Here is an 8,841-nt window from a genome sequence, read left to right as displayed (position 1 = left end):
TTTCCAGTGACGGTGGTGAAAGCCTGGCAGGGGTTGCCCAGAGAGGGGGTGGAGGCCCCATCCCTGGGACCATTCCAGGCCAGGTTGGACGGGGATCTGAGCAACCTAATCTGGTTAGCGGTGTCCCTGCTCACTGCAGGGGGGGTTGGGCTGGGTGACCCTGAAAGGTCCCTTCTAACCCAAACCATTCTATGATTCTATGAGATGTGGAAGCTGCCTGCGTGTAACGGTAGGGTCCGGGTAGGGGGAGCTGTAGAGACACAAACCCCCTGGGTGGCATGGGGGTGGTGGCTGGGGGGATGTGGAAGCTACCTGCGTGTGACAGTGGGGTCTGGGTGGGGAGCGCTCTTGAGGGTCCCTCTGTGTGTGGCAGGGGGAGCTGGGGTGTGTGTGGGATCCATTCATCGATTGTGACTGGGAGATCAGGGTGGGCAAGGGGAGTGGGGGCTGTGTGTGACAGGGGCATGCTGGAGGGTTTGGGGCAAGGGGAAGTGTGGGGGACCTCTGTGCATGGCACTAGGGTCAGTGCCTTGTGGATTAGCAAGGTGAGGCCTTCCTTCATCACTCTGCCGTAGTAGATGAGGGCAGGGGGTAGGGGAGGATATATTTCAGTCTTCAGGTGAAAACCACACTCCCAACGCTCCTAAGTGAGCAGAACGGGACTGAATCTCGCTTTTATTTCAGTGCCCTAACAGTGCAACGTCTGCTTCTACAAGAGGATGTGGTTCTGGGAGGGAGGTTGGGAGCATGAGGATGGCGGAGAGGATCTCTGCTTAGGGCTGCTACGTTTGTCAGTGTGGGAAGTGAAGTCTTGGGGCTCAAACTGGATGAAAAACCTGTCAAAAAACCCAAAAAAACCAACCAGGCAACGTGTTCTTGTATAATTCTTCCAGTAATCCTGATGCTAACTATTTCACCATTGCACCAGTAAGAAGCAAGTAATGTGATTTGGGTCTTGTATTTTTTATTTAATTTTTTTTTTCAGGTAGTAATATACAGTTGAAGTATTTGTCCCAAAACACAAATTATTTATGTTCCTATCTAGTGAAGAATTATGTGACAAGTTTTTAAGCGAGTGGCAGGAAGGAGCAGGAGCATATTTTGGTGATGGGACTAGCAGAAAAAGTCAGCAGGGTTCTTTCTTTCATGTAAGGTGTTACTGGGCATAAAGGTGTGCAGAGAGTATTCAGGTGTACTGAACCCACAGGAGGTGGCTTTACAGTCTGAAAATACTCTTACCTACTGAAACGAGTAGGAATTTTCAATAAAAACCTTCAGAGCTATGCAAGGGATTTCCTTCCTCTGACTTCCTTTGCCTGGAGAAGGCAGAAAGCCTTTTGCTTCTGGAGGATGTTATTTTTCAAGAATTAGCTTGGAATCTGTCCTTATCTGCACCTCACTGGAGAAGGTGGATGCTGTTCCTCAATGATGAAGTCACAGTGCTGACAGAGTTCATTGAAGAAATATTACCTATTTTTACTGGTAAAAAGATTCTGCTTTTTTTTTTTTTTGTAATACGCTAAAAATTACTCTGGCCAAAGGTAAAGTCCATTTCTATAGTTTGTTTTGGATTACTGCTTTTTTATCTTTAATCTCATGCTGACTAAGAATCTGTCTGTATAAAAGCTGACAGATTTTGTCATTTCTCTGTGTTTGTTGTTACAGATAATGACACCGGATCAGAGTCCAGCAACTTCTCTCATCGACCAAACCATCAGGATGAGGAAAGAGACTGAGGCCCGGAAAGTGGTCTTGGCCTGGGGACTCCTGAACGTGTCCGTTGCGGGCATGATATATACTGAAATGTACGTAAATTGTTACATCCCAGTCAAACAAGCAAAGCATCCTGCTTTGTGTATCCCTAAATATTTCCCGGGACTGAATAGTTGCAAAATGATAACTTGTTTTTCCTTTCAGGACTGGGAAACTCATAAGCTCATACTACAACGTCACATACTGGCCACTCTGGTATATTGGTGAGTCACTGCAGTGTTTCAATTAATTTTCAGGATTCTTCTCTTTTTTCACTTGTCAGCTTTATTGCCGGAGAGGTAGTTTTTAAACCAGCCTTTTTTTTTTTTTCTTGGGTTTTTTTTTTGTTTTTTTGTTTGTTTTTAATTTAAACCAAACCTTTGTTTTGCTTTCTGTTATCTCCCGTGAAACTTGGAATTTCATCTGTTTTAGTGACAGGTAAGGAGTGTCAACAGCTTTCTTAGATAGATCATTAAAGGGCGTAAATAACTTGTTTGGTGCATTAAATCTGGTTAACCTTTGGAGAACACTGCAGATGGTACTACCATATTGTCCTGTGGGTGTGGATGGCGTTTCACAATAATGAAAGTTTGTTTTAGGTGAGGAGACTAAGCTAGCTGTACCAAACAGAGGGTGAAAAGGAACAAGAGGGAGAGAAAAATCATGAGATGATTTGACGGAAGATGATGTTTGAGAAATACCATGAAACTTTATTGCAGTAATTTATGTCCGTTTTGGACAATAACCATTTAAAAGTTAAATTTTAGCAATATAAATTAATCTCAAAGTAGCAAGGAAAATGATCTCTGATGATTCTTGCATAAGAAGGTGAAGAAATCTTAGGTACTTGTCCAAATAGGTCATTATTAGTGCTATCAATAATTACCAATTTTTAATGGCCTGTTTTTGCAAATAATATACTTGTGTTATTCCTCACGCTCAAGCCATGGTAAAAACTCCCTGTGTTTCTTCTAGAACTGGCACTTGCATGTCTGTTCAGCCTGAATGCTTTATTTGATTTCTGGAGGTACTTCAAATACACAGTGGCACCAACGAGTTTGGTCATGAGTCCTGGCCAGCAGACCCTGCTGGGGCTGCAGAATGCAGGTGGGTGTAATAAATCTCTCTGGCAATCTTTTTTTATTCTTTGGTCGTTGTTGTTTCGAGATGGTATCTTTGTCAATGGCAGGATTCTTTAGTGAAGCGAGTTCTGAATTACCTCATCTGCCATGAGCGGTAAGCTAAATTACCTGCAGCACACTAAAATTCACAACATCAAGTGGTAATTTGATGAGTGTTTGTGGGGAGAACTGGAGGGGAAACAAACATGCACGGTGAAAAGGGAGGGGATGATAGCAGCTGCTGAAGGACAGCGAGAGATTTGAACATCGTGAGGTTGGACAAGGAATTTGTAACCTGTACGTGGGACTAGGAGCAAGGCAGAGAGTGCAGGTTTATATTTAGTTTTGATATCCTACCAGTATCACGCTGGGTAATGAGAACCGAATTAGAGAGACAGACAGACCTTCATGTGAAGTCTGAAAATGACAGCCCAGAGACCGGTCGCTCGGAAAGCTCTTGAACATCAAAGCAAAGTTTTAAAATACCGCAGAACCTGACAAGGTAAATAAACCAAAAGCAAAACACCACTTGCGCTCTGCTAGTCTGCCCCTAGGAAGCGGGAAGCAGATGGGAGTAATGCTGTCTCACCAAAGTTTGGGGATCTCATCTGTTCATTTGCACAGATAAATTGAAACGTTCAAAATGGATAAAGTAGGGAGGTAGAGTAGCTCATGAAATAGGTTAGAGAAGCCCCGGGGTTATGCAGGGTGCCTGGTAACATTTAACTGAAACCTGAAGCTGTAGGGTTTGTACTGAGTTGCGGTCGCATGTCTCGGTCTTCTCTTCTTTTCTGTCTGCAGATTGACCTCTGAGTTCTGTCGGGGCCAGATTTTTCTAGTGTCCCTTCTAGCATCTTTATAAAATTGCCTTAAGATAGCGTTGTTTATGTATCGTAGAATACCAGGTTGGAAGGGACGTCAAGGATCATCTGTCTTTTGTTGTGCGTTTAAAGGGGGGAGGAGAGTTCGGGGCTGCTGCATCCACCACGCTCATTCTGTTTTTCCTTCTTGCAGTGGTACAAACGACTCCACCACGTGAGCTGGCAGCAAAGAAAGTCCCGTCTTCGACGCCTTCTCCTCCCATCCAGGGTCAAAGCGTGCTGAGTTACAGCCCGTCCCGCTCCCCTAGTGCCAGTCCAAAGTTTACTACCAGTTGTATCACAAGCTACAGCCCTCAGCTACAGGCTCTGTCAAGCAGCAGCCCTTCTTACGGCAGTCCTGTAACCTATTCACCAAGCAGCAGCTACAGTAAGGTAATGACCAAGACAGCTCCCAAGGGTAGGGTTTGGTCCCTGTTTTGTGCCGTATGCCATCAAAGATGAGCGGCAGCTGGCAGAGAGTTGTGTACGTGTGTGCTTGCTCCTTTTGCAAAGTAGGTGTAAATTCATCCTATTGGGATTTGTCCTTTTTCCCTAGCATCGCTTCATTTGGTTTAGTGTCCGGTTTGTTTCAGAACAAAGCAAAAATAAGAACACCAAAGTGTAAATACGAAGGAGAAAAAAGAAACAACCCAACCCCCAAACAAGAGTCTTTTTTTATTCACGTTGCAAATCGAGGTGGAATTCTGTCTTCCTCATATGACACAAGCGTTTGTTTTTATTTGCCCAAGGTTTCCAGCTTCAGCCCCTCTCCCAGTGGATCACCATACCCCACGAGTATCGGACCAGTGGAAAGCGGTGGGCTGAGGTCCCGTTACCGCTCTTAACCCATTCTGTATAATTCTCCTACTGGCAAAGAAGACTACATGACAGACCTCAAATCGCTGGACACCTTCCTTCGAAACGAAGAAGAGAAACAGCAAAGAGTTCAACTGGGTAAATAAACAGGTTTCTGAAGAGCTTGGTAAGAGCTTGGTGAAGAGCTTGGTGGTGTTGGGCTTATTTGCAAATTCTTTTGTGGATGAGAAAAGTTGCAAAGGATTCCAGCCTACTTGTACTAGCAAATAGACTTAACTCATTGGTGGTAATTACCTGCAACCTTGGTAAAGGCGGCTGCTGACCACTTTAGTCATCTACTGAGTAATTAGGACGTGAGGTAGAACGCCATCGTTTCTACATTTCTCCATGGCTTAGGAGCTTCAGAAAGTTTCCCCCAAAGCATTCCATTGGGTAGGATGTTTGCCGCTGTTGCAGCGTCTGGAAATGTGTGCTGACAGATTGTCTCTGTAATGTTTGTTGGCTGTAGTGGAGTGTGATAAGGTGGCAGGCTGGGCTTTATCACCTCAGTGAGAGGGGTATCTCGTGGAGGTGGCGTTTCAGATAAAGGGGGTGAACTACCTGCCGCAGTTTTTGTCCTGGATGGGGACAATCAAGATAAGGGTGACGTGAGTGGTTACGCAGACTGACTTCAGGGTATGAATTCATGGCAGTTTGTGTTCGTGTCTCTTGTCAAAGCCTTAATACACTGACGTATTATTGCCTATACTGTTGCTTCCAGAATTACTTGGCAATAATTGTATGTGACTGTTTAATGAATGAATCGTTTCAGGAAGTTCAGATTCCAGCTCTCCTTCCAGCAGCCCAACTTTTTGGAACTACAGCCGTTCCATGGCAGACTGCGCACAGATGCTGAGAAAGTTCCAGTATCAGCTGGCTTGCAGGTCCCAGGCTCCATCGGCGCACAAGGACGAAGCCGATCTGAGCTCGAAACAGGCTGCAGAAGAGGTAAATTTGGCAGCGAGGTGGTCAAGAAGCCTCTCAAATACACAGCTTTGCGCGAAGGTTTGGATTTGAGCAGTATCAAAAATGTTGGAGAGAGAAATCCTCCAGCGCTTAGCCATCTTCATACAGCTTGCAAGGCTCCTTGTCACTGTAAATGGACATTTCAAATTCTGAATTGTAGTTGGAAAATTATTTCTCCCTTAGGGAGCCAGGCTTACACTGGATAAAATACATCTGTGATGTACACGTTGTGTTGAAAGCGATCTGTATTTAACCCAGCAGAACAGCTGAAGGGTATAAAGCACCGCCGTTACGCTAGCATCTGAAAGAAGTCTGATGCGAAGGAGTACAATTCGCGTGGCTTCAACTCGATTTGATCCATTTTCTTTACTTCCTACATTAACCTAATGAAGCTTCCCATTCAAATCCCTCTTAAATCAAGCCTACAATTCAGACCAATTTTATCCTGATAGAGCAGAGAGCTTAAAACTGAATTTGGGCTCACGCAAGATGGTTGTACCGTGACTAGAGAGTGGGAATGTCGTGCGTGAAGCTGCTGTAGAAGTCGCACGATACAGCCAGCAGATGTATAAGAATTTGGGGAAAAATGCAATTTGAACTCTGTGCTGTAGTTACTATCAGAAACCATCACAGGCCCTAAAAACTCCATTAAGTTCTTATATGTACTTAATAAACCTTTCCGTAGGTTTGGGCACGGGTGACAATGAACCGACAGCTCCTTGATCACATGGATTCCTGGACCGCTAAGTTCAGAAACGTAAGTCCCGGCTCTGCCTGGTTTTTAAGAACAAGTGCAGCAGAGTGGAGAAGCACCTCCGTGTCCCCTGTGTGCCAAACGAGGTTGGAAGAACCGTGGGGTCTGTTGGAGGGTTGGGGTGGGCTGGTACAACGAGATAAAACCACAGTGCGCTTTGAGAGGGCTGCTGAGGTGTGGTTTTGACCTGACCTCGGTGTTTTGTGTTCTGAAAACTTCACGGTTGTAAAGTTCATCCACTTTTGTATGAGAAACAAAAGCCTCTCAGATATGGCAAGATTTGGTTTGCCTTGCTGTAACTCAGATGGCTCAACCAATGTTTCTGCAGTATTTCCAGGCTTTCTTCTGGGCTCAAAGCATGGAAAATTCCAACGCAAAGGTTGATTTTTTTTTTTTTTTTTTTTCTTTCTGACAGTCCTGAGCAAAAAAGCAGAAAGAAAAACCTTGATCTTACCAATAGGAATTACTATAGCAGAGGAGACTTCATTGTACACAACGGCAGAGTAATTAGTAAATCTATCTTTGAATTGCCCCTTCAGTCATGGCTTCTATCAAGGATGTAGCTTTGCTTGTGTGTTTTGTGGGATTTTTTTAAAGTAATAAGATTGGTGGAGAGTAAAGATAAGCATGAGTTCCACACCAGATTCCTGTTCATAAACCTAGGGCCAGCTTGCTTCAGTTCCCATATCCTGTCACGTATAAATCCCACACGGAGTGTTTATCAGCTCCTTGGTTTCCGGAAACAAATATGAGAGGGATTGGCCTCATCACAGTTATAAATTATCTTTAGGGATGGAGGGCCATGCTTCGTAATACCCCTTTCCTCATTGTTCAGAAAAGCTTTATCTGATACTTGCTAGAGAATTGTTTTTCTGACTCCTTTGCATTGAATTTTCTGGCCTTCTAGAAGGTATTCAGGAGTCATTTACACTCTGCCTAACTTGATATTCTGTTTTCCTTAAGTGGTTGGCTTCAGTGTGTCTGTCATCAAGCTGCTCTGTGATTGTAACGGTGATGATTAGTAGGATGTAAGCTAAAGGTTGGAGTCTTTTTCTTGCTTCTGACCTCTTGAATTTTCGCGGTTTTCATTCCTAGTGGATCAATGAGACTATTCTAGTGCCACTTGTCCAAGAGATCGAGTCTGTCAGCACTCAGCTGAGAAGAATGGGGTGTCCAGAATTGCAGATCGGAGGTAGGGTGAGGCGGCAGCTTTGGAGTTCCCGGTGGTGGTTGGTGGAGGGCGGCTCTGTAGCTGGGGCCTTGGATAGGTGTTACGTACCCTAGCTCTGTTAAATATTAGTTATGTTTCCGCTCCCTGTTGGTGCGGTCTTTGTTGCACATCACGCATTTCATTAAGCTGGAAAGGTTCTTCAGAAGACTTCTGGAAATATTGATGATGTCACACCAATGCTTGTCTCATATAAAGTTCATAAACCTCTTCTTTTAATTAATTGATTTATTTTTTCCTTCTCTAAACTTACTGCTGGGGAATTACAGCCTCAAATTATCCTTGATTATTGTGTATTAAACTGTCAGAAAACATTTCAAGGATAGATGTGCTATAAACTCTCAGTGTCTCCCTATAAACACTCAGTGTTTCCAGTCCTATGTGCTTTTCCCAGTTCTTCCTTAAAATCAGCTGCTTTCTGAAAGAACTAATTATTTAAAAATTCTGATGAACCGGAGTTTTGTTGTTCATGTCACGATACAATTCTGAAGGAACCGCTTCTCTCATTGCTTCAAATTTATATCCCCTTAACCCAGAATTGGATTCGATGTGCTGCATTTAAATGAAACCCACCTTTTGCGGCCTGTTTGTTGTAGTATCTCCTCGAGAGCTGCGTCCCTTGTGATGCCTGTGGAAAAAACCAATCAATTCTGGCCTCATCTCCACCTTGTTACCCTCCTTCTGCTCTTCAAAGTGGATTTTGGTTCCACGTAGCTTTTCTATTCTGTGATGTAAAGCAGACAGCTCGCTACTTCATTGGAATTGGAATGAGCGTTTTGGGTTGCGTCACATGCTAAATGGTTCTAAGACTTCAAAAAATGCACCAAAAAGGAGAGCACTTTGTAGCGGCGCCGGGTAAGGGAGGCTGCTCGGGGTTCTGCGGTGGTCGTAGCTGACCTGTGCCGGCTCTCCTTGCCTTGCAGAAGCCAGCATCAGCAGTCTGAAGCAGGCAGCGCTCGTTAAAGCTCCCCTCATTCCAACCCTGAACGCGCTAGTGCAGTATTTGGATCTTACCCCAAACCAGGAGTATTTGGTCGAAAGGATCAAAGGTACGTGGTGTCACCCTCCGGACTTTAAAACACTTCCATTGCCGCAGTGTTGGTGGCGTCAGGCATTCCTTCGGTGGGGATGTTTGAAAAGCCGTGGCGAGGATCATGGAATGGTTTGGGTTGGAAGGGACCCCCAGAGGTCACCCAGCCCAACCCCCCTGCAGGAGCAGGGACACCTTGAACCACATCAGGTTGCTCACAGCCCCGGCCAACCTGGCCTGGAATGTTCCCAGGGATGGGGCCTCCACCCCCTCTC

The 8,841-nt window shown here is 44.8% G+C and overlaps 1 protein-coding gene across 1 annotated transcript in view; it reads left to right on the top strand.

The window, feature by feature from the left end:
* Positions 1–1,668: 1,668 nt before the first annotated feature.
* Positions 1,669–8,841, top strand: part of TMEM209 (transmembrane protein 209) — a 10,907-nt gene continuing 3,734 nt past the window's right edge. The window contains 9 exon segments of the mRNA XM_009635699.2: positions 1,669–1,805; positions 1,918–1,976; positions 2,728–2,859; positions 3,888–4,126; positions 4,483–4,687; positions 5,361–5,536; positions 6,240–6,311; positions 7,404–7,500; positions 8,460–8,585. Of these exon segments, the coding sequence (XP_009633994.1) occupies positions 1,669–1,805; positions 1,918–1,976; positions 2,728–2,859; positions 3,888–4,126; positions 4,483–4,687; positions 5,361–5,536; positions 6,240–6,311; positions 7,404–7,500; positions 8,460–8,585 (1,243 nt within the window).

This window comes from Egretta garzetta, unplaced genomic scaffold, assembly GCF_000687185.1.
Source record: "Egretta garzetta isolate BGI_Z169 unplaced genomic scaffold, ASM68718v1 scaffold733, whole genome shotgun sequence".
Classification (NCBI taxonomy): domain Eukaryota; kingdom Metazoa; phylum Chordata; class Aves; order Pelecaniformes; family Ardeidae; genus Egretta; species Egretta garzetta.
This window is presented reverse-complemented; position numbering and strand designations above follow the sequence as displayed.